The sequence below is a fragment of the Suricata suricatta genome, chromosome 8 (assembly GCF_006229205.1).
Source record: "Suricata suricatta isolate VVHF042 chromosome 8, meerkat_22Aug2017_6uvM2_HiC, whole genome shotgun sequence".
NCBI lineage: Eukaryota > Metazoa > Chordata > Mammalia > Carnivora > Herpestidae > Suricata > Suricata suricatta.
Window position 1 is genome coordinate 117612672 of NC_043707.1, and position 24535 is coordinate 117637206.

Consider the following 24535-nt stretch of genomic DNA (forward strand, 5'->3'; position numbering starts at 1 on the left):
CCCCAGGCCCGTCCTCCGGCCCCTGAACCCCTGCCCACCACCCCAGCTCTGGGGTCTCGGGTCTTGTGATCCTTGGTACCCCCATCCCATTGCCCTGACCCCAGGCCTTTGCCTCAGGTGACCGAGCTCAGCTCCCCTCTCTGGCCCAGGGAGCAGCCGAGGACACCAGTCCCCCAACCTTGGGCCTCCCTCCCTGTCCCCAAAGCCCTGCAGGACAACTCTGCAGGTCGGAGCAGGATGGGGTCCCAGTTTGTGTGAGCATGTGTGAGGGGGATAGGGACTGGCACCCTAGGGCTATGGGCGGGTGGGGTGGACCCCTGGGTCTGCTGCAGTCACTGTCTGGCCCGCCCCATGTACTGGCCTCATCCTCGCCCAGCCCAGGATCTCCTGAGGCACCGTATCTGTCCCTGTGGCTTCTGGCGCCTCGCTCATCTCTCCCTCTACCCATCTCTCTGTGGCTCAGTGCTTTCTCTCTCTCTGCTTCCTCTCTACGTCTGTCTCTGATAACCCACTTGTCTGTTTTCTGGTTCTGTGTCTGCCACCACCTGTCTGTGTCCCTCTGTCTCTATCTCCACGGTGGCTTTGTCACCCCAGGCCCAGCCTCTGGGGCCTCAGGTCCACTCCTCTGTGGGCTGAAGGGTGCTGCTCAGAGCCAGGTCTTCCCCTTGCAGCACTTGCCCCTTGAGAGACAGGCTGTGTGACTCACGGCCCCTCTCCTAGAGAGAGGTTCTTCCTTCCCTGACCTCCACCATCCCCGTCACTCTCCCTTCTTGACTGACCCCGCTCTCATCCTTTTTCCATATCCAGAAGACTTGACCTCCCCGTGCTCTTCACAGGCTCCTGAGAGAGCCTTCTCTGCGTGACCCCGTCTTCCCTGCCACCTCCTCACCCGCCTCTCAAGGCTGGCAGAGTGTGGAGAAGAGGCTCACCTAGACCCCTCCCCAGGCTTCCTTCTGGCTGGCTCCTGGGTCACTATAATACTGGGGGTTCCTCTTGTGATCCTCAGTCCCGACCCAGTGCTCACCCTGGCCTGGCTCTTCTAGACTTCTGGGTCTTTCTCCTTCCGTCAAGGTCACTCACTTGACAGTGTGGTATTGTAGAAAGAGCACTGGACTGGGAGTCCTTTCGACCGCTTTTCATCAGACTGACTTTCAGCACCTGCAACCCTGAGCACCTATGCCTGCTCCGCGCCTGCCCCACCTCTTACCACCCCCCACCCCCTGCCACCTCTTACCACCTCTCTGTTAGATCTGGCCCTGGCCCAGGCCCATTGGTTTTAACTCGGACCCCTGATCGAGGCAGGGTGACCAGCGGGGGACTCCCATCCTGAACATGAGGAGCCTGGGGCCTCTCAGGCCTGGCTCTTCAACCACTGATGAACTAAGATGTGCCAGCCCCGTGGAGGCCTTGCTTTCTTCCTCCCCCCACTGTGTGGCCTTCCCCAGGTTTCCACTTACAAAACAGTGGGCCTGGGCCCCACAGCAGGGGGTGCTCAGGCTCAGGTGCCTCCCCACCCCCAGACAGCCCCTCGGCCCCAGTGAATGTCACTGTCAGGCACCTCAAGGCCAACTCTGCGGTGGTGAGCTGGGACGTCCTGGAGGATGAGGTTGTCATCGGATTTGCCATCTCTCAGCAGGTAACCCTTGAGGGTCCGGGAGGGAAGAACGCATCAAGATAGTGGCAGGGGGTGGGGAGGAGGGGGTGCAGAAATAGAAAGGAAAAGGGAACACGGGGCAAGAGGGACAGGCAGAAGATTTGCACACATGGCTTGGGATGGGGACCCCAGAGGGGGGCAGATCAGTGAGGAATTTGAGTGGAATCTGGGAATCAGGAGCCTGGTTTCGCTCTTAAACATGAGACCGGGGTTTGGGAGCTGGCTCAAGTTCTGGAGAGAGAGTCCTGGGCGACTTCTCTAACCTCTCGGCACCCAGTCTCCTTACCTGGAAACGATAGCTCCCTGCTGGGGGTGAGGGGATCGGTGAGGGAGCTTATGTGTATAAAGACTTTATTTACAAAAGCTCGGTAGCCGGGTGAGCCCTTGTCACCGCCAGCGAGGCGGGCAGAGTGGGGTCGGTGATGGGGCGCTGACAGCAGTGGGCCCGCATTTGCCTTGGCAGAAGAAGGACGTGAGGATGCTGCGTTTCATCCAGGAGGTGAACACCACCACCCGCTCGTGCGCCCTCTGGGACCTGGAGGAGGACACCGAGTACATTGTGCACGTGCAGGCCATCTCCATTCAGGGCCAGAGTCCGGCCAGCGAGCCTGTGCTCTTCAAGACTCCACGCGAGGCGGAGAAGATGGCGGCCAAGAACAAAGGCAGGCCCAGGGCACTGTTGGCAGGGTGTGGGCGGGGTGAGGCTTGAGGACAGCACCAACCCCCCACCGTCCCCAGCCCCCTACACCCTGCTGCCTAGTAAAGCAGTACCCGAGAGAGGAGGTCACCCTAGTCCCCAAAACAATGGGGAGACCGCCTCTCAGCTTTGGGTGCCCTGTTGCCGCTGCCCCTGTTGCCATTGGCGTACTCTCGAGTCTCTTTGTTAGATGTCTGGGCACCTGTAGAAACAAGCGCTCAAAGTCTTGGGCCTGGCCCTTGAGGGGTGGCTGGGAATGAATGGAACCTCGGACCCAGTGTCCCCCTCCCCACAGATGAGGTGACCATGAAGGAGATGGGGAGGAGCCAACAGCTGCGAACCGGCGAGGTGCTGATCATTGTGGTGGTCCTGTTCATGTGGGCCGGTGAGTCTGCCTCCAAGCTCTAATGCCCTTGACCTCAGGGGAATGAAGGCCCCTGGCCAGACCCCTTCTCTCACAGGAGCTTGGAGGCAGCTGAGAGAGAACGTGAGAAGCCTCGAAGTCCTGCTCTGGGGGCCAGATCAGAACTCTCACAAAGAACCTAGTAGGTTAAGAGCTGCCTTGGAGGACTGGTATATGAACGCTTGTCCTTCCCTCTGTCAGTTCAGACTCCTGGGGTGGACGCATCCACAGCCCCTTTGCCTTCTGTCCACGACTGCTGCCACCGTGCCTCCTTCTGGGCTCCTCGGGCCTCCAGGTGCTTCAGGCTTGGGACACCTTAACATACTTCTCCATCTAGACCCAGTTCTGAGACGGCCTCCATAAAATCTCCCTGGTCCATCTATTCAAATGGCCGTCTTGCATGGTGCTCCCACAATGCACTGCTTCTCTTCCTCTTTAGCTTTTCTTAGACGAGGTAGTTGGGCTCATGTCTCTCCCTTTTCCCACTTGTCTGTGCGCTACCTGAGGATAAAGAACAAATGTCATCTTCGTACTTAACGAGCATTTTCTGAACAGCTACCCGATTCCAGATAGCAGTACTGCAGTCATGACTAAGGAGAGCCCTGGGCTCGCAAGGAACTGGGTCTGGGAGGAGCCAAGCCCATTGCTTAAGTGTAATTGAGTGTGATGAGCTCCATCACCTGAGGGGAGAGGCGAGGGAGTCTGTTCTGGGGCCAGGAGTAGAGAGGAAACATGGGGACTGAGCTCTGCAGGATGAATAGGAGTTCGCCAGGCAGCCAAAAAAAAGGAACAGTGTTCTGATGATAGCGTGTAGAAGAAACAAATTAAGTTCAGTCTGGCTCAGTGCAGCTGTGACCCAAGAGAGAAGGTAGAAAGGGGACAGTAAAGGATGGTGAGGCTGTAAAGTAGGCTGGCGTCTGTTTTGAGGGACGTGAACGCTGTGCCAGGTCTGCATCAGCATGGCGGTTGAGCGGGCAGGCCGCATTGGAGAAGCGTTTGGATAACATGTTCTGTAGGCCCATCGAAAAGCAGGTGCTTGCAGGGCGCCTGGGAGGCTCAGTCGGTTCAGTGTCTGGCTCTTGCTTTCGGTTCAGGTCATGATGTCTCAGTTCATGAGATTGAGCCCGCGTGTGGGGCTCTGTGCTGACAGCTTGGAGCCTGCTTGGGATTCTCTCTCTCCTTCTCTCTCTGCCCCGACCCTCGCTTTGTCTTTCTCTCTCTTGCAAAATAAATGAGTAAGAACTTAAAAAAAAACCAACCAGGCACTTGTAGAAAAAGGGCAAAAAGAAAAGATCGTACAAAAGAGGTTTATGGTGCATTATTAGACTGGGCACAGACAGTGTTTAGATAACCATAAAAACCTAGTGAACCAACCCAAGGTTGTGATGTGGTTCTGTTAGGATCATGGGGAAGGAAGCAGGGTATCTACCATGGTGGAAAGTCAAAAGAAACTATCTAAAACAGATCAAGAAATAGCACTATAAATAAAGCACAGAGGTAAAAATGGAGAAGACACCTACCAGCACTGGAGTCTGCTGCCTTAATAGTATCTGACTTTCAAAAACGATGACGTTCACGTCTTAAGAGTTTGCTAACAGTGAACAGCTAGCAGAGCGCAGGCCCTGGAGCGTGCACCCCAGCTTCCCCCCTTCACGGGCCCTGCGGTAGGCGCTCTGCATCAGAGTCCTCCCTGGTAACCTGGGGAGGGCGGTTACAGGTACCCTCCTGGCGCTGTGAGGACGCGGTGGCATCGGCCGTCTGGGTACACAGGGCCTGGCACACGTTCAGCCAGTGTTGACTGTTTCTGTTGCTCCTGAGGGGAAATGGGAGCTGTCAGGGGTTTAATGAAAGGAAGGTTGGGGATCAGATGCCTGTTGGGAAGATCAGCCCAGCAGTAACAAAGGGCGTGGCGTAGCGGGGGACAGGTGGACATGGGCCTGAGGCAGGCGGCTGCGGTGGTGCCCGGGAGAGGCCAGCCGGAGCTCAGTATCTAACCAGGGCTCAGCAGGTGCCAGTGAGGATGAAGCAGGCAGGCAGGCCTGGAGCTCAGGCCTCTCACTGATCTCCCTTGTCACGCACCCCCCCCCCCCCAGGCGTCATCGCCCTCTTCTGCCGCCAGTATGACATTATCAAGGACAATGAACCCAATAACAACAAGGAGAAAACCAAGAGTGCGTCAGAAACCAGCACACCAGAGCACCAAGGCGGAGGTCTTCTCCGCAGCAAGGTGAGAGCCAGTGTCCGGCCTGTGTGGGCGGCCCCTGGGCTCTGCTCGGGTCCCCCGTGGCTGCAGCTGGGCAGGGCCAAGCTTGGCCACCGCCCGTGTGACACACGGGCCACAGCAAATTGATCTTGGGCCTTCTCCGGGGGCCAGTGGGGCTCAACGAATGCGGTGCCTGGGGAGGGCAGAATTCTTGGTGGGCGTGGGACCACACGAGTAGGGGGTTCTAGGCTCATTTCTGCCCCTGCTGTGCCGCGTGACCTTGAGCAGGCCCTTCACCTCTTTGTGCCTTCATTTCCTCTTCTGCAAAACAGATATGAAAGCCTTTTCAGTGCTCACTCTGAGCAGCTCAGAAGAGACGGTGGAGAAGTGAGAGATGTCCTGGTTCTGACGGTGATTGTCCAGCAAACAAACAGCCGGCCCTCTCCACATCTCCTCCCTCCATCTCCTCACACCCTCTGGGCTTACTGTCCCCTCTCGGCTTTTCTCTCACGCCTTTTCCTGAAGCCTCTTATTAACCCCATCTCCAGAAGCACCTCAGCAATGTCAGTGGCTGAGGCTGGGCTCAGAGGCAGGTCTGCAGGAATGCACGAGAACTGGCCGGCGGGATGGCCCTGCCGGGGGTGGACAGGGGACCAGGGGCCGAGGGCCCAGCCCCCAGTCTTGGCCACTAAGGGAGTGAGGCCGAAGGCTGGGTTGAAGGCAGAGAGACGAGGCACTGGGGCAGGGCCACTCCTTTCCTTCCGTGCGGGACAAGAGCCTGGCTTCTGGCTGCAGCCCTTCCTTCTCGTGTCCTCTCCCTAGTTCCAACCTTGCAAGAAGTCTGTTCAATTAGCCCTGGCTGCTTCTCTCATTTTTCTCCTCCCAGTTTCCAAACAAGCCCTCGGTGAACATCATCGAAGCGTGACTGCCTGTCTGAAGGGAGGATTTCATTTTTCTTCTCTGCCGGTCCCTGGGTCCGTGGGCACCGGGACAGGGAGGACGGCGGAGGGAGGGGGAGGCACGCCCTTCCCTGTCCTAGTCTGGTGAAGGAAGCCCGACTACGAACCCAAATTCTGCAAAAAATAAGCCACAAAACTAAAAGGCCTGGCCCCATTCTGGAAAAGGCAAAGCTGCATGAGACACAGCCTCCTTTCTGCCTCCTTGCCTCTCCTGGACTGGCTTCCTCTTTGAGACAATGCACAGAGCCCCTGGGAGATGACAAGCACCTAGACTGACTCCAGCTGTGTCTTTCAGCCCGAGAGCCTTCAGGAAAGCCGGGGGGAGGGGTGTGGCTGCCTTTCCAGGATCCAGCCCTCAAGGACTTGCGGTGCGGTGCACAACTTTGCGAGTTACGTGTAAGATGTTCCGTTTTGTTTCTTTGGAAAACGTGACCGAAGGGCTTCACTCCAGAGGGCAGAGGAATGCCCCGAGCTCGCTGCCCGAAGCCTCTGTCTTTGGCTCTTATTTTGACTATTAACATAATTGGTCTGCAGTCTTAAGAAGACGAGGTAGGAAAGAGACTTGGACGGTACTGGCCCCATTTCTTTAGGAAGAGTCTCTTGGGAATTGTAACGACGCCGGCTTACACGACTGTAAAGGTATGTCCACATGGGACATCCTGGGGGCTGCTGCATCACCCACTCTGGAGTCGAAGCTGCTAGAAGGCAGGCCTGAGCCATTTTACCATGGACAGAGCAGCCCTGGCCTCTGGGGTCTCCATATCTTGCCATCTCATCCAGGGTTCTGTGAAAGCTACCCAGGGTCCTCATGTCCTTGACTAGAGCCTGAGTGGTGTGAGGTGACAGGTCTCTCTCTCTCTCCACTGCCCCTTTCTGGCAAACAAAACAAAACAAAACAAAACAAAAATGGTGCTTGATAAGGGCAGGCAGACTCTTCCCCAGGACTGCAAGTTACGGCTGCTGAACGCCCACGTGGGAAGAGAGGGGCCTCTGCGTCTTCCATCGGCGGCTCAGGACGGGCACGGGGGAGGACCGCACCTAGCACAAGCCTGGCACACAGTAGGCGCTCAGTGAATACCTGTTGAACTGACTGGTCAGAGCGGTGGCCCCCAAGCCGGAGAGCTGAAAGCCATCACCCACTGACCGGCCCTGCCGTCCGGTCTACACGAGCTCTCGTGGCCAGGCCGGCCAGCGCTCTGCTCCGCCCTGGCGTGGCTGCACGGCGAGGGGGCGAGACCGGGTAAAAGGCGGATGTCAGCACTACTAAGGGCTTCCTCATGGGAGGGCATGAGGCTCCACTCATTGTCTTGTGACTTCCATCCCTGCTGAACGGGGCTGCAAGGCCAAGGCTGCTTAGGGGAGAGGTCCTTACCTCTGATCCAGTTAGAGCAATAACCTCTTTTTAAATGTAAAATAAACGACAAATGAAAAGGCACATCCCTGTCTTCTGGTAAATGCCCAAATGTTGCCCTCTTTTTCCGGCAGTTGGCAGCAAGTCAGGATGTGTGGAGGAGGGAGTCAGTTCTCTCTCTCCATTTTGGCCTCCAGCGTCTTCGGGACATGCCTGCCAGCCAAGCTGGAGTTGGAAGGGAAATCTCGAACAGATGGGGGTGCACGTGGAGGAGGAGAAAATAGCTGCTCCCTCAGCCTATTACTGAAGCCCCCAAATCCTGGCTTGGGCTGCCTCATCGCATAGGTATGCAGGCTGGGGCTCGGATTTTCAAACAAAGGGTTTTCCCCTCTGGGTAGCAGTTGGGTGTTTTCCCTGACCAAAGGAATGCAGTTCTGGTCCCTCCCCAGGGTGAGGAGGGGAGCGGGGAGAAGCTGCGGAAGCTGAAGCGGAATTCAGCAGTGCTCACCATGGGGGGCTGTTCAAGGAACCTCGTGATGAGCCCAACAGCGGGCTGCAAGGTGCAGTAACGATACATTAGCCAGTGAGCAAACCGGCAAATGGGGCATCTTATACACTTTCTGTCCAGAGCCAGCAAGAGCTTTGAGAGAAAATGTCAGGTGAGCAGGACTTAGGGTAGACTGTTCTGGAAGGTTCCAAGAGGAGGAAAACAGGTCTTAAAGACTGGGTGGGAAAGTGGAAATCTGTTAGCAACCAGAACTCTGTAATCCTGAGAGAGAGGTACTTGCCAGGCCCTCGCTCCTTGTGTTCCTGTCTGGTGCCACGTTCTGGAGCAGCCCCGGAGTCAGCGCCAGGTAGAGAGGTCTCTGTGTGTGGTCAGCACTGCCTGTAGTGCTGGAGCTGAGGGCCTGAGGGGGAGGAGGGAGCACTTCTGGTTTAGATGAACCCCATTCCCTTCAGTTACCCCCCTAAAGCCCCACGTTCTACGACTGAGCTTTTCTTGGGCCAGTAAACCTACAGTTAGGACTGGGCTGGGGGCCCCTCTCCACCGCGCTTGGATCTGCAGATTCCTCACAGCCTGGGATGGGTCTGGGCGCGTTCTCGGAGACTGTGACCTGACCCGCAGGCCACACCGGGCCTGTGGGAGAATGCTGGACAATGCTGGGCGGAGGGCAGAGACCCCGCCTTGTCCCCGCGTGGCCCCTCGGGCCAGCTACTTCTCTGGGGGGTGGCTTCCTCATCTGTCAAAAACAAGGGTACAAACAGGAAGAGGGAAGCTGCAGGGTCTCGGGGAGGAAGGACCACGAGTGTTTTCTGTGGGGCAGGAGTCCTTCCCTCTTTCTGATCCTGTCGCTTAAACTCAGGCTTTTCAGGGTGGCCTCCTCTAGCACCCACTCGTAAGATCTCTCATTCAGCCCTTTTACAAAAACATGGACTAGCACACCACTCAGTCACGTGATGTTCCAGACCGCTGTGCTATTTCTCACCCTCGTTAAACCTATTTGACAGTTCTGGGATTTTGCTGTTAAGTGGCCTCCAAGACCAGTTGCTTCCACGAGTGGGACGTGGCCCCGCCTGGCTCCAGCCGCCCCAAACGCCTGCAGTACGGTAGTCCCCAGCCCTCCAGGTGTCCTCGGAGGCTAAGTCGAAGGAGATCCTGCTGTACAAATAGTCCCTTAATGAGAATGACAGGGAGGCAGGACCACCACGCGGAGTGTTTGAAAGGTGGTCCGAGAGATTACATTCCACCCCCTTCTCCGTGGGTGCTGGGGAAGGTCTGCTTTCCTGTCTGTGTGGCATGTTCCAGCTGTCATCGGCCAGGACAGGTGGGGAGGACTGACAAGGCAGGCGCTGGTTCATTAAGGAATGCCACCGCCGACTGGCTGATACTTCCTGTGACAAGTGGAAATTTTTTTCCTGACAGGTGCTCTGACTTAGAGCACACGCACCCTAGCACCAGCTTAGGAACTGTTTGGTCGGAGAAAAGCAGGACAACACTGAGAAAGGCAGGGAACTCTGCTTTCTAGTTTTAGGTGGTTGGAGTTTTTTTTCTTCTCTAAAAGCTCAAAATAGGCTAGAGGATGACCCCATTCCTTTGAGAGAAGGTCCATTTCTCCTCCCCCTCAATTTCCTGTAACATGAAACGAACTCAGGGTAAAGGACATCACCACTTCAGACAACGCAGCCTGGTCTCGGAAGCCTTTGATGTCTGCAGCGACACGTTGCTAAAAAGGAAATAAGCAACTCCCTGGACAAGGGATCTCCGCCTGACAGGAACAAAATGGATCTGTGTCAAATAGCTGCGTGTTTAGCAAATTTATATTGAAGCTTTGGCCTGGACTATACAATGTCCACTAGACAAAACTTACATAACAGCAGGACAGAGAGCCTGTCCCAACATGTTGCTACTTATTTCCCCAGCATGAAGGGAGATCTTCAAAGCACTGGCTAATGGAGGTGACAAGCTAGTACTGCCTTCATCCTGTCTCCTGGGGCAAGTCTAAGAAGCTGAGGCTCACAAAAGGGATCGAAGGAACGCCGTGTCTCCCACATCTACCCACACTTATGCCACCTTCATCCAGGTTCCAGTGGCAGTTTCTGGCGAAGCTGGATTAAGAACAACTATCAATGTTATCAATTCTGGTTTCCCACATCCCTTAAAGGGAGAATGCCCTGGGATAGCTCAGCTTCCTCCTTAGGCAGCAGTCGCTTGGGAGAGGCGGACACAGGTCAGCCACACAGCCGGGGGAGGGACCCGAGCGCGGCGCTTGTGTGACGGGGTTGAGCCGTCCCCTCTCTGCAGAAACGGCCGCACAGCGATATTTCAGGCTTTCTCTCTGTCAGGCTCCTGACTTGCACTAGAGGTAGCTGCAGATCCCAGTCAATTTCAGCATTTCTTAACTGCTGGAATGCCTTTCTAAACACTGTAATTTACCCTCAAAAGAATAGGGAGCATGCACCCTCGCCTCCCCCAGCACCACAATCTACTAACTGCCACCCCCGCCCAGACCCCACTAACCTACCTACGCAGAAGAGGAAGGAACCCTCTTTCAAAGCCTGCAACAGACGGCCAGAGCACATATGCCATGACAAGTACTTTTATTTCTTTTTAATGACATTAAACACAACTGCTCCAAGGGAAAAAACATCATAAAGAGGCACCAAACTTCAGTTTCATAATTGATCCTGACAACTCAAGTAAATCAGGCCTGCGTTAGAGGCTAAACTACAGGTTAGTTCAGGCTCTTAAAAGTAAACTCTGTAAACAGCACATTTTTACTCTTTGTCAAGACCGTGTGGTGAGAATGTCATCACGAACGAAGCAGCTCGGTAGGGCAGCTGAATGCACATACCGTCACTCCGATCAAACCGTACAGCAAGAGTGCGTCATGAAATACGAGACTGAGGGCAGCACCCACAGGATATGCAGCTTCAAATTCAGATCAAAACTCCAGATTTTACCCACCACCGTCTGTAAGGCCAACATGCCTGATAATGAGATTTCTTTGGCTTTGTTTCTTCTTCTTAAAGAATACCATGTTAACCGCTAAAGAACAGTTCTCTCCTCCCCCAGTCCAACAGATTTAATTAAGCTGCTAAAGCTTTGGAAAAACAGAATTACTTGAGCAAAGAGGAAATGTGATTGTCACATTTTCTAGTTAACCCGTCACTCATTTGATTTGGCAAAGGCAAGGCTGCCATTACACGTTCAGACTTAAACCCTCTTGTACCGGGAGTGCAGGAACCCGAGCCCAAGCGAAATGCCGCCCCTTCGCCGCCTGGGCTGACTGTGGGGAACGAAACAGCCACAGTGCCTGGTACTCCGGCTCCAGCTAATTTTTATTCTGCTGCGGTTCCGAAGGTGGATGTCTGCCCGTCTCACTCTATCATGCTAAGTTCGGGAAATCTGGGGAAGTGACTGATAGAGCGGACGTCCATTATGCCGACAGCAACAGATTTTGACTCTTGCCTCTGAACAGAACTTCTTTCCATTTGGTTCCAGAATCTAAACCAAATGTCCAAGGAAGAGACTCCTCACCTGGATAAAAACGGTAAACACTTAGCGGCATCCATCTAAGTTTACTGGTGGCTTGAGTGACTAAACTCTTCCCAAGTCAGTTTCTAAAGCAGGGTAGGGGTTTCAGATGGGTTTCTCGCACACGGAGATGGGCTGATGGAACCACAAAGGCAGACGGAGGCCGCAGGCCGCGCCACGGCAACTACGCCCAGCCTTCCCAGAGCGTGAGCAGGAGCACGGACGCCGAACTGCCAAGTCTCCCGGGATGCCGAGGGCTGGCTGTACAGAAAGAATGACCAACTCCTCGACATCCCTTAGGCTACACAGTCTGCCGAGTTAGAACACCAAACCTTAAGGTCAGGGAAGGCTTTTGGGCACAGGCTTAACCACAACAGATTAGACCCACATTAGCAGTTTTGTCAAACTGTGTATGAGAGGTTTGACCAAATGAGATGGTAACATCCAGAAGCTAAAGGCACCTCTTGTTAACTAATAATGGAGACAACAGAGTGCCTCTCCAAAGTCTCTCCCACAGGATGACTGACTCACTGACTGACACATCAACTCATCCCTGAAGGTGGGAGTGGAGCAGGTGAAACTGTAGACCAACTCACACCTCAGTAGGACTGGCTTTCTGGCCCGTCCTAGAGTGAGGACTCTGGGTGGGAAGCTCTTTAATGAAGGGAGCAGGGAGGCTGCTCTTAAGAGGCATATCTATGTCTAACAGGATACAGAAACACACACCAACAGAACCTAGTGGTCACTGGGGAAAAAGGACAATCCTTGAGCAAAGGCAGAGAAGACAGTCACAAGACCACAAATCAACAAGGGCTAGTCAGCAGTCTTCTGTCAGAGTTAAGACGTGTAAGATTTGTAAACCTATTGTGCAAAACAAATTTAATGAAGAATGGGGGTAGGGGGCAACGAAAATAAATAAATAAAGGCAGCTAGTAAGTACAAAAAAAGAGCGAAGATTTACACTCTCAATGTGTCCCTTCAGCAGGAGTCGTCCTGCACCGTCCTACTCCAGGGGGGTTACCACCTTGAAAATACTGAGAGGTATTCAGAGATGCAAATAAAAAAGTAAGAGGGGTTGTTAAAAGTGACTTATGTTCCTTTATGTCATCAGCAGTAATTAACACTGCCTCACAGCCTAGTAATCTCTTTGTTACAGGACATCAGAAGAGGATGTCTTTTGGGCACCAGAAGTAGACTTCACCTCTGTGCAGGTGCTCTGCCTGCGCCTCGGGGTTCCGGCTTAACGCTGGCTCTCAAGAAGTGGTCACCTTCAGTTTAAATTAAAAAAAATAACAACTTAACAGTGCTTAAACGCATGCACACAAACAAGAAGGCGCTCATACAAAACAGTTTCAAGTCAGCCACAGGAATTTCCAAAAGGTGACAAGTTCTTTTAAATAAAAATCTTGTGAAAAATTAAAATTCAAAATCTACAAAGCACGAAAGAGCAGAAGAGGAGCTGCTGCTCTGAACGGGACCCGGAACAGGAGCCTGGAGAGCGACCTTCACTGCGGATGGGATGCGACAAACGGACCTGGCGGCAAGTCTGGGAGGCGCTGGAAGCGATGGTGGCTTCGCCTGTTCCTGTCAACCCACTGAGTCAGGCTGTATCTTTGTAGAGGTTTCTGTCGGAACCGAGCGTAGTTTCTGTAAGGAGAAAGGGAAAATCAAAACAGGAAAGAGGAGTGTTTCAGCTGGAACGGCCACAAGTGCACAAAAAATGGCCTAAGGCAACTATTTGAAGAGTATCTTTACTTTTGGATATCAGACACTAATTTTACATTTCAATCCTCACAATTTTAGAAATTTTTTTACTGTTTTATTTATATGAAAGTCACAATGTAAGTGCTATTTCTTTCCAACTCCCAAAGCCAGCTTGCCACACAGGTATTATGGTGATACATGTCATATATGCAATGTTAAGGAAACCCGATACATCATGTAAAATAACACTTAAGTAGGCAAAAAAATATTTCGTCCCTCAAGAAACATTTAGAACAGGATCTGTATCTCACTGCCTCAGACTTGTACTTCCAACAGGCCCTCATTGTCTGATACGGCTCAAGGTTGCTCAGGACACGGCAGTTAAAATTAGAATAAAACTCCCAGAGAAGGTAAGTCATCATGTGAGTACCACGTTGCAAGTTTGGAGACTGAATAATTAATAGCACGGACTGAAAGTAAAGTTTCTTCAGATTCCCCTTTAGTCACCCTGGTCCTTTAGGCTGTGGTTCTGACAAAGACCCTGTTAGATAATCTGAGCTCCTTCTCAACTCCAGCTGCCGCTAACAACTACCTGGGAAGCTTTTTAAAGATTGAAATTCTTGGCCCCCAACCCCAACCCCTGTCTTAATGACTCAGAATCCCTCGAGTCAGGGATCTGTATCTTCAGACATCTCCACAGGTGATTATGAGTAGCCAGAACTGTTATCATATTTTATGACATTTATCTAGCCCTATATGTAAGTACTTGCTGAATTCTGTAAATACCTCACCTCATTTAATGCTAACAACAATCCTACCAGAAAAGCACTCTGATTAATATCTTGTACAGGTAAGGAAACTGAGTCTCAGGTTAAATAACTGGCCCAAGGTCATAAAGTGGAGTAAGTGTAAGAGCCTGGATTTGAATTTGTACCTGTCTCCAGAATTCATCCACTAAGCATTCCACTGCCCTGTCTGAGATCTGCTTTTGGCAACTAGAGAGAAAACAGAGTATGGAGGTCCTGAGGTGGGAACATGTGTGACATACTCGAAAAATAGCAAGGGAGCTAGTGTGACTAGAACAGAATGAGCAAGGGGAAGAGTCACAGGAGATGAGGTTGGTGAGCTAACCACGTCACCCCAGGCCACTGTCCTTACAGGGGACTGTGAACATGGGAAATGTGAGATGGAAAATTTTGAGCAGAGAATCTGAATTTCTTGGGCTGCAGAGTTGAGAATAGTAGACAGGCAAAGGCAGAAGCAGGAGACCATTTAGAAGACTTGCAACAGTGCAAGTGAAAATGATGAGAAATGGTCACCTTTTGGCTATATGTTATTGGTAGAGCTTCTAGGATTTGCTAATGGACTGAATAGGGGGTGAGAAAGGACTCAAAGAGGACGCCAAAGTTTCTGTACCTAATCAATCCATAAAACCACACTGCATCAAGAATCCAGAAGACTTCATAATAGAAAGTCCTTCTGACATCCTATTAGTCCAACACGTTAGTTTTACTGATGTGAGGACCAGAGAAATGGAGTTGATCACAATCATACAGCTGGTTATGAACTGCAAAGCTAGTACCAGACCCCACGCGTCCTGCACTTCAGTCTAGTTCTCACTCCACTCTACTGCTGCTTTCCTACCTCTGCAATTACACAGTTACACCCAATTCCCCACCACATTCCTCCTGCCGCCAAACTCTACCCTTCTCCTCCTCCTTCTGATCGCCCACTCACCGCATGGTGAGGTCCGAAGGATGCTGCCATTTTGGGTTTGGCACCTGATGAACTTGATCCATCAAGGCGTACAGTTCTCCCAAGGCACCTGTGACACAGAGGGACCGTGGTTAGGAAGCAACTCCGTGACCGGCCATATCACCCTAGGTCAAAGCACGTGCTCCCAGGGAAAGAAAAAAACAGGCACTGGTCCTAATACGATCTACGATTATCACAAGGGGTCAGCACAAAAACCGTAAGCCAGTGAGGGCAGCGCGCTCTCAGGATGATGGTGATGACAACGACGACGATGACAATGATGGCGATGGAGCAGCAATGATGACGGCCACCATTCATTCATTTAACAGTCATTAGCTACTACAGTGTGTGAGAAACTTTGTTGGGCCCTAGAATATGGTAGTAGACAAGACACTGCACCTGCCCTCAGTTAAGTTTATAAGGAGACGGGTGATTCCCAAACTTGTGATACGTGTGTGACAGGAGGAACACAGGCTGCTATGTGAGCACAGAGACTGGAGGGTGGAGGTTTGAAAAAGCCCTCTCCCGGGGAAGTCAACTATGCGCAGTTACTGAGATTGAGAGGGGTAGAGGTCGGGGGTCCAAGAGAAATAGCTAATACAAAGGCTCAGAGATATAAGACAGCAAAATACATTCAAGAAACAAGAGAAGCTGGGGCACCTGGGTGGCCTAGTCAGTTAAGCCAGTTAAGCTGGTTTTGGCTCAGGTCATGATCTCACAGTTTGTGGGTTCAAGCCCCACAGAGGGCTCTGTGCTGACAGTGCAGAGCCTGCTTGGGATTCTTTCCCTCTCCCTCTCTCCCCACACTCCCCCTGTTCATGTTGTCTCAGTTTCTCTCAAAAATAAACTTAAAGAAAGGAAGGAAGGAAGGAAGAAAGAAAAGAAAGAAAGAGAAAAGTTGAGAATAGAAGGCAGGTGGGGGCTTTTTGTTAAATAAGAAAAATTGCTGGAGGCAATTTCTCAACCATCTGGGAGCCTGGCAAGGTGCTAAGCACTTTACATTCTATCTTATGGAGACAGAGGTTATTAAAACATCACTTTGGGGAGTGCCTAGGTGGCTCAGTCGGTTAAGCATCCCACATCAGCTCAGGTCATGATCTCATGGTCAGTGAGTTCGAGGCCTGCATCAGGTTCTGAGCTGACAGCTCAGAGCCTGGAGCCTGCTTTGAATTGTGTGTCTCCCTCTCTCTCTCTCTCTCTTCTCCTACCCCACTTGCGCTCTGTCTCTCAAAAATGAATAAATGTTAAAAAAAAAATTAAAACAAAACAAAAAAAAAACCACATCACTTTGGAGGGACACCTGAGTGGCTCAGTCAGTTAAGTATTTGACTTCATTCAGCTCAGGTCATGATCTCATAGTTCAAAAGTTTGAGCCCTGTACTGGGCTCTGTGCTGACAGCTCAGAGCCTGAAGCCTGCTTCAAATTCTCTCTCTTGCTTTCTCTCTCTCACTCTCTCTCTCTTGCTCTTTCTCTCTCTCACTCTCTCTGCCCCTCCCCCACTCATGCTCTGTCTCTCTCAAAAATAAACATTAAAAAAAATTTTTTTAAACATCACTTTGGAGATGGGAAACTGTAGCTCAGCAAGGTGGACCTGCCTTAAATGCTCATTAAACTGATCCCAAAACTAGCTCCTGTTTGACTGTATGCTTTTCTGATAATGCTAATTTTGCACGTAGGGGCTGAGACTTGGGCTCAGCTTCTGCTCACAAAAGCAGAAATTATGATTAGAGAGAATAAAATAATTTCTCTTGACCAGTGGTTCTCAAATTTTAACATGCATCATAATCAGCCAGAGGAATTATAAAATTGATAGCTGGGTCTGACCCCCAGAATTTCTGATTCTGTAGGTCTGGAGTGGGACCTGAAAATTTGCATTTCTAATAAATGGCCAAGTGAGGCTGAGGCTGCTGGCCTGGGAGCCACCCTCTGAAACCCACTGCCCCAGACAGAAGAGACTTTTCTTTCAGCTAGTTTACATACTGCTCATTGCCTCCATTGTGCTCTCAGAAACCAGAAGTGGTTTAACTAGGCTACAGCCCATCTTTTCAAGTTCTGGGAAAAATATTTACTTAGCTTTTAGGTCCCATCTAATTTATCTGAAGCCTTAAGAAGCCAAGCTCTGTGAAGAAAGGATATACTTTGAAATTAGGCAGACTTAAATCAGAATTCCAATCCAGCCACTAACTAACTCTAAGACCCTGAGCAAAGCATTTCACTTCTAGGCCCACTTGACCCTTCTATGAAATGTGGTCAATAATATGTAGCATGAAGTTGAATATTAGGAATAGAGTACATAAAAGACTTAGCATATTGCCTAGCACAAAGCTGTAAGTGGTAGCTATTGTGATTGAGGTGTTACAGCCACAGGCCTATGTGAGTTTGCAAAGACTCTTCAAATCATGTGACAATCACCTCTCTGTAAGGAAAAATGTTTATCAAGTGGATCAGTCTACACATAAACTATGACGTGTTACAGCACTCAGCAGAAATCCTTTAACCATAATGAGATGATACTTCTCAGGAAAAATTTATAGATTCATTACAAGCTTCTTGCAGTTAAAATTAAAAAGTGCAACCAAGGGTGAAAGACGACAATTGACAAAATGAAAAATATATCTGAAACACATCTGGCAAAGTTTTAATGTCCTTATTCTACAGAAGTAATCTCCTCATAAACAAAGGAGATCAAAGGACATGAATAGGCAATTCACCAGAGTAATACAAATGATCAATAGACACAATGGAAAGATGTTCAATCTCACTAATATGGGAAGGAAACATTAATCTCACTTCTCGAGAAGGAAATATAAACCAGAAAAGAGTTTCTCCTTGAAGAAGGGAAGTAACTTTAGATTAGAAAATCCCTTGTCTGCTGATGTTAACCTAAAATCAAAGGTCTCAATCAACACAAATTGCCTTTCCCATATCCTGCTTTCACATCACTAGTATCCCATCCTTCCAGGCCTGCAAAAATGTCTCAGTGAGAGGAAAAATCAGCTTTGTAAGAATTTCAAGATATGTTTTTTCCTGCCAAAGCATCATCAAAGGAAGGCTGGCAAGATATGGATACTGTGGCATCCAATCTCAAAATGGAACAAAATCATCTGTAGTCCGTATCGGCTCACCCATCTCTTACCAGCCATAGCCTATAAAACTGTCCTGATGACAGAGGCTAAAGATATACTATAAGCCCCCTACAGAGAAACCCATTTACTTTTGGGGTACCTGGGTGGCTCGCTCAGGTCATGATCTCATGGTTCGTGGGTTCAAGTCCTGCGTCGGGCTCTCTGCTGTCAGTGTGGAGGAGCCTGCTTCATATCCTGTCTCCCTCTCTGCCCCTCACATACATGCACGCGCTTGCTCTCTCTCTCTCTCAAAAATAAATAAACGTTTAAAAAAAACTATTCACTTTAAAAGGAGGAAAAATTGGTCAGTAAAGCCCAAGGCTTCATGTATTAAACCGCTAGGAATCATAATCTAGCAGCAGCAACTTACATATAGCACTTAACCATGTTATTGGACATTGTCCTATGAGCTTTATGTATATATATGTGTATATATATTTTTTAATGTTTATTCTTATTTTTGAAAGAGAGAGAGAGAGAGAGAGAGAGAGAGAGACAAAGCCCAAGTGGGGAAGGGGCAGAGAGAGGGAGACACAGAACCAGAAGCAGGCTCCAGGTGCTGAGCTGTCAGCATCTAGCCTGGCACGGGGCTTGAACTCACAAACAACAAAACCATGAGACCATGACCTGGGCTGAGATAGGACGCCTAACCAACTGAGCCACCCAGGTGTCCCGTGCTTTACCTATTTTAACTCATTTGTTCCTTATAGTAATCCTATGAGGTATTTTCCCCATTTCACAGATGAAGAAACTGAGAAACAGAGAAGTAACAGGTCACACAGTTAGTAACAGAGCCTGAATGACAACGATATATCATCACTGAGTTGAGTTTCCTTAAATTTTTTTCTGGGACTGACATTTCATAGTAGGGATTAGAAAGAATCATATCACAGTATGTCTACTCACACACCCACTTATTACCTCACACAGTACTAAGTAAACAAGGGCTCAATAATCAGGTCTCAGCTCACGCATCGACAAATGTTAGTTTTCCTTAACACTAAGAAGAACTTCCTGAGGGACTATGGGAACATTTATTATTAGTAAGACTTAATGATCTAGAGATAATGAAAACTACATTTATCAAACATTTATCATGTGCCAGGCACTTTGCTAACAGCTTTGCATGTACCCTACCCCCCGTCTAATCTTAACCACCACAGGAGGCAAATACCATGATCTCCATTTTATTCATGATTAAACGAAGCCTAGAAAAGATACTCATCTATCATCTAGTAAATGGGAGAGCCAGAATTCAAACTCAGGTGGAGCTAATAATCCAAAGAACCTTATTTCAGCTCATCGCTTCTATCTCTTCTTCCAAATTTAGAGATGCTAACAAGAATGGAAACGTTTGAATTTTCTCTTCACAGACTCTAACAGATGGGCTTTCCTGGACCAACAATCAGTACCATGGGTTTATTTTAAGTTGTGGCTAAAAGGTGGTGAAGACTGTCCTTTGTTTTGTGCCTAAGAATGAAATTCATCTAAGAATGTAAATAAGAGGAAAAAACCTTAACATTTCAGGAATGAGAAAAGCAGTTCATCTAAACCTTAATCTAGAAATATATAGCTGACTAGTTTTGGTGAAAATCCAGCCTAATAACTGTCCTTAATAAGGAAGGTCAATCAATTGTTAGAAAGGAGGAATAGAAGATGCTGAGTGCTTGCTATGCCTATGGCCCTCCTGAGATCTTATATTCACCATACTTTATACATGACCTGTTTAATTCAGTGTGGCACATGACTGACCCAAAAACAGAGCATCTCTCAGCTGGCTAAGGACCCAATCAGATACTCCTTTGGAATGTGATTGAGAGCTTAAGTAATGAGAATGAAAGGAACACACAGGCAGGGCTCCAGGAGAGAACAGACACGTGAGACAGCTAATAGAAGTAGCACTGGGGGCGCTGGGTGGCTCTGTCCATTAAGCGTCCGACTTCTGCCCAAGTCATGATCTCACAGTTCGTGGGTTCCAGCCCCGCATCGGGCTCTGTGCTGATAGCTAGCTCAGAGCCTAGAGCCTGCTTCAGATTCTGTGTCTCCCTCTCTCTCTGACCCACCCCTGCTTGCACTGTCTGTCTCTCAAAAATAAATTTAAAAAATTAAAAATTTTTTATTTTTATTTATTTATTATTATTTTTTAATGTTTATCTATTTTTGAGAGACAGAAAGAGATGCAAGCAGGGGAGGGTCAGAGAGGGAGACACAGAATCTGAAGTAGGCTCCAGGCTCTGAGCTGTCACTTCAGAGCCTGACATGGGGCTCAAACCCACGAACTGTGAGATTATGACCTGAGCCGGAGCCAGCCACCCAACTGACTGAGCCACTCAGGTGCCCCCCTCCCCAAATTTTTTAATTAAAAAAATAAAAAACAGCACTAGTCACAGAGAAAGATAAGTATAAGAATCATCAATTCAGCAAGGAAAACCTGAACAGGCAACAAAGGCACCTGTTTCTGGGGGACCCAGGGCCTGGATCTACAGTGGATTCTTTTCACTGCGAGAACTGGCTATACTGTTGAGTGTCTAATCTTCATCTTCTCCTATAAATCCTTAAGCTCCGCTTACTTAAAGGCAATCATGTCTCTATTTGTTGCAATAAAAACAATACCTAATATAGGAGAGGGAATGAAGAGGGAAGAAAGAACAAAATGTGCTCTACGGGTGCAGGCTACTGCTCTTATAAATACATTAATAAAATAGGAATAAAAAGGAAAAAGATTAGTGGAAAACAAGAATGCAAATGTGCCACCTCTAGATCAACAAAACTGTGATGATCTAGTACAAATCTTGACTGATTTTCCTGGCAGACAGGGCAAAAAGCAAAAGAAAGAAATAGGAATTGTTATATATTATGTATTATGTAACTCGTTTTTGAAGTGATGTGTTAGGGGATACTGAGTGATCTAGGAATGTCCTCGACAGTAAGGCCAAATGCAAAATCAGAATTTACATAACGAATGCTGCTTGTGATGTCCAGGAAATATCTTCTAGGCACGATGAATGGGCTTACCTCCCTGTGTGAGCAACTAGAAACTGGGCAAAATCTATGAAACGACTGTTTTCAGACTGCTCAGAATCATGATTCCCAAGAAGGGAAACCACTGAGGTGCACCTTGAAACTTCTTAGGAGTCTCTGAGTCGTAACTTTTCAAAATAAAAAGTTAAAAATGAAGGTGAAACACTTTGCAAATAAACTAACCCAAAGAGACTTCCTCACCAGCAGACCTACACTATAAGAAACTAAAAGTTCATCAGGAAAAAGTTAACAGATGGAAAAGACTCAAGAGCACTGAAAACAGTCAGAATGTGAGTAAACACAAAAGACTTTTTCTCATTTAAAATAGTCTTTCAAAAATAACTATATAAAATAAAACTGTGCTGGGGCAGCTGGGTGGCTCAGTCAGTTGAGCATGCAACCTCCACTCAAGTCACGATCTCACAGCTCAAGAGTTCAAGCCCCATGTTGGGCTCATTGCTGTCAGCACAGAACCTGGTTTGGATCCTCAATTCCCCTTTCTCTGCCTGTCTCCCACTCGCGTTCTCTCAAAAATAAACAAACTTCAAAAGAAAAAATAATAAGGTGTTGATGGTTAAAGAAAAAAATATATATATATGTAAAGTGTATAAAAACAATTGCATAAAAAACAGAATGGAGATTTGAAAGTGTATTGTTATTAGGGCCTTATGTGTTAAGTGGCATATTATTTGAAGATGGACTAATAAGTTTGAAGATGCATATTGTAGGGACGCCTGGGTGGGTCAGTAGGTTAAGCGTAGGACTTCAGCTCAGGTCACGATCTCAGTTTATGAGTTCGAGCCCTGCGTCGGGCTCTGTGCTGACAGCTCAGAGCCTGGAGCTGCTTCAGATTCTGTGTCTCCCTCTCTCTCTGCCCCTCCCCCGCTCACACTCTTTGTCTCTAAAAAATAAATAAATGTAAAAAGATAAAGATGTATATTGTAAACAATGGAATCACAGCTTGCAAAGTGTGTCCAAGAACCCCTGGGAGTCCCTCAATACCCTTTTGAGGCTTAATGAGGTCAGACTTATTTTCATAACGACACTAAGATGTTATTGTCTTTTCCACTTGCATTTCCACTGTCTAGGGGGCCTGGGCAGCTCAGTCGGTTGAGTGTCCAGATATTGATTTTGGCTCAGGTCACGATCTTATTAGGATCGTGTGATGGAGCCCCATGTCAGGGAATTCTCTGCCCCTCCTCTGCTCTCTCTCGTGCATGTGTACGCTCTCTCTCAAAATAAATACATAAACATTTTTTAAAAGCATGCTGTGGAGTCCTCAAGAGGCTGTACGACATGATACAGAGTGCAGAACTACATGTGAGGACCTAGCAGTCTTCTATGTAGCCAGGCATTAAAAGAGATGTGCAAAAATGTAAGTCAATGCCATTCTTTTTCCTAAATTTTTGGTTTCGTGTTTAAAAAGTTATTTTTAGAGGCACCTAGCCGGCTCAGTCAATAGAGCCTGCAACTCTTGATCTCAGAGTCATGAGTTCGAACCCCATGCAGAGATTACTTTTTAAAGAAAGTTATTTTAATTCATTTTTTTAGATGTTAATTTATTTTTGAGAGACAGAGTATGATTGGGGGAGGGGCAGAGAGAGAGAGAGAGAGAGAGAGAGAGCAGAGGAGGGGCAGAGAGAGAGAGAGGGAGACAGAATCTGTAGCAGGCTCCAGGCTCTGAGCTGTCAGCACAGAGCCTGAGGCAGGGCTCGAACCCATAAACTATGAGATCATGACTTGAGCTGAAGACAGACGTTTAACCAACTGAGCCACCTAGGCACCCCTATTTTATTTTTTTTTATGTTTATTCTGAGGGGAGAAGGGGCAGAGAGAGGGAGATAGAGAATCCCAAGCAGGCTCCACACTGTCAGAGCAGAGCCTGATGCAGGGCTCCAACTCACGAACCAGGAGTTCATGACCTGAGGAGAAATCATTAACAGAGTTAACGTATACATTTTACATGATCCCAATTTTTCATGACTCCAGAATTTTCTTCTGGAGCTTGAAGTTTTATTATAAAGTTAACTTAGAAGAATAAGCAACAAATAGTGAGGAAAAAATTGGTGGAATGGGTGCAATGGTGGACCCGACAGACTACTGGCCGTAGGGGATGTTAAAACAGATTATAGGATCACGATAGTTAAAAGGGCATAGACACACTTCCCTGTATAGACACACTAAAAGTAGAAGAGATAACAAACTTCAGAAATACATTCATTGTATATGAGTACTTTAATATATGATAATCATGACCTGAACCGAAATCAAGAGACAGGCGCTTAACTGACTGAGCCACCCAGGTGCCTCCTCCAAAAATTATATTTAGTAAAAATACATAGTTTCTGTTACAATGAGTTTATTATTTTAAAGTATAATAAAAATAATTTTTCAGTTCTTTTAATATGATTAAGTTAGATAGATGTAACCCACATGAACCAAAAAAAACATTTTTTGGGGTCCTTAATTTGTAAGTATAAATGGGTCCTGAGACCAAAACTTCTAAGAACTATTACCCTAGACAACCATGAAAAATAAAACAAAGAGGTATAGGTAATAAATCAAGCATAGAGATAAAAAGGAACACTAAAAAAATACTTTAAAAACAACAAAATAGGGGACTCCTGGCTGGCCCAGTCAGTGGAGCCTGGAATTCTTGATCTCAGGACATGAGTTCAAGCCTTATGTTGGGCGTGGATGGAGCCTACTTTTAAAAAAATTGTAGGGGCGCCTGGGTGGCTCAGTTGGTTAAGCGTCCGGCTTTCGGCTTCGGCTCAGGTCATGATCTCGCAGTTTGTGGGTTCGAGCCCCACGTCGGGTTCTGTGCTGACAGCTAGCTCAGAGCCTGGAGCCTGCTTCCGATTCTGGGTCTCCCTCTCTCTCTGACCCACCCCTGCTTGTGCTGTCTCTCTCTGTCTCTCAAAAATAAATAAAAAACATTAAAAAATTAAAAAAAATTTGTAAAACATAAAAACTAGCAATAATAAGAAAGCCTTAAAAAAAAGGGACAATAAAAGATGAAAGAAAAAACAAAGAACCAATAGACAAATAGAAAACAAATAACAAGATGGCAGATTTAAAACCCACCATACTGACTAACACTTAAGATTTAGATTATGAGGGGCATCTTGGTGGTCTGACTTCACCTCAGGTCATGATCTCACTGTTTGTGAGTTCAAGCTCCATATCAGACTCTGTCTGTGCAGACAGCTCAGTAGCTCTGGAGCCTACTTCAGATTTTGGGTCTCCCTCTTTCTCTGCCCTTCTCCTGATGGCACTCTGTCTCTCTTAAAAATAAACAAACATCAAAAAAAAAAAAAAAAAGAAAGACTGAGATCGTGAAAGTGGGGGGGAAAAAAGGCCAGACTCAACCATACAGTGTCTATAAGACATCCACAAAGATATGAGGGGCACCTGGCTGGCTGGGTTGGGACGACTATGCGATTCTTGATCTTGGAGTTGTGAGTTTGAGTCCCATGTGCGGATAGAGAGTATTTTAGTGAAAAGAGGCTGGAATAGTTATATTAATGTGAAACGAAGTGATTCCCAAACAGAATATTAGTAAAAATGCAAGTATTGAATGTTGCTAAGAGTAAAAACAGTTCATAATGATGAAGGGGTCAATT

At 48.2% G+C, this 24535-nt stretch overlaps 2 protein-coding genes across 4 annotated transcripts in view; one reads left to right on the top strand and one right to left on the bottom strand.

The window, feature by feature from the left end:
* Positions 1-1399: 1399 nt before the first annotated feature.
* FNDC5 (fibronectin type III domain containing 5) lies at positions 1400-7351 on the top strand. 2 transcript variants are annotated; one of them, XM_029949617.1, is made up of 5 exons: positions 1400-1636; positions 2118-2316; positions 2647-2736; positions 4848-4981; positions 5844-7351. In XM_029949617.1, exons 2-5 carry the CDS (start codon positions 2133-2135, stop codon positions 5880-5882), a joined length of 447 nt encoding a protein of 148 aa, XP_029805477.1. In that variant the 5' UTR covers positions 1400-1636; positions 2118-2132; the 3' UTR covers positions 5883-7351. The 2 variants fall into 2 exon arrangements, with proteins under 2 accessions (XP_029805477.1, XP_029805475.1); XM_029949615.1 differs by having other exon boundaries at positions 1554-1636; positions 5290-7351.
* A 2998-nt stretch (positions 7352-10349) lies between these two features.
* Positions 10350-24535, bottom strand: part of S100PBP (S100P binding protein) — a 37588-nt gene continuing 23402 nt past the window's right edge. For both annotated transcript variants that reach the window (XM_029946406.1, XM_029946404.1), the window contains exons 6-7: positions 14745-14832; positions 10350-12950 (exon numbers count right to left, since the gene is read on the bottom strand). In XM_029946406.1, the coding sequence (XP_029802266.1) occupies positions 12809-12950; positions 14745-14832 (230 nt within the window). In that variant the 3' untranslated portion in view covers positions 10350-12808. The remainder of the gene's footprint in view (positions 12951-14744; positions 14833-24535) is intronic.

Excerpts from the sequence above, each read along its gene's own strand:
- FNDC5 (XM_029949617.1), top strand. The coding sequence starts at position 2,133 with ATGCTGCGTTTCATCCAGGAGGTGAACACCACCACCCGCTCGTGCGCC. Across the intron at positions 2,317-2,646 it reads GATGGCGGCCAAGAACAAAG|ATGAGGTGACCATGAAGGAG; the intron begins GCAGGCCCAGGG and ends CCCTCCCCACAG. Across the intron at positions 4,982-5,843 it reads GAGGTCTTCTCCGCAGCAAG|TTTCCAAACAAGCCCTCGGT; the intron begins GTGAGAGCCAGT and ends TTCTCCTCCCAG.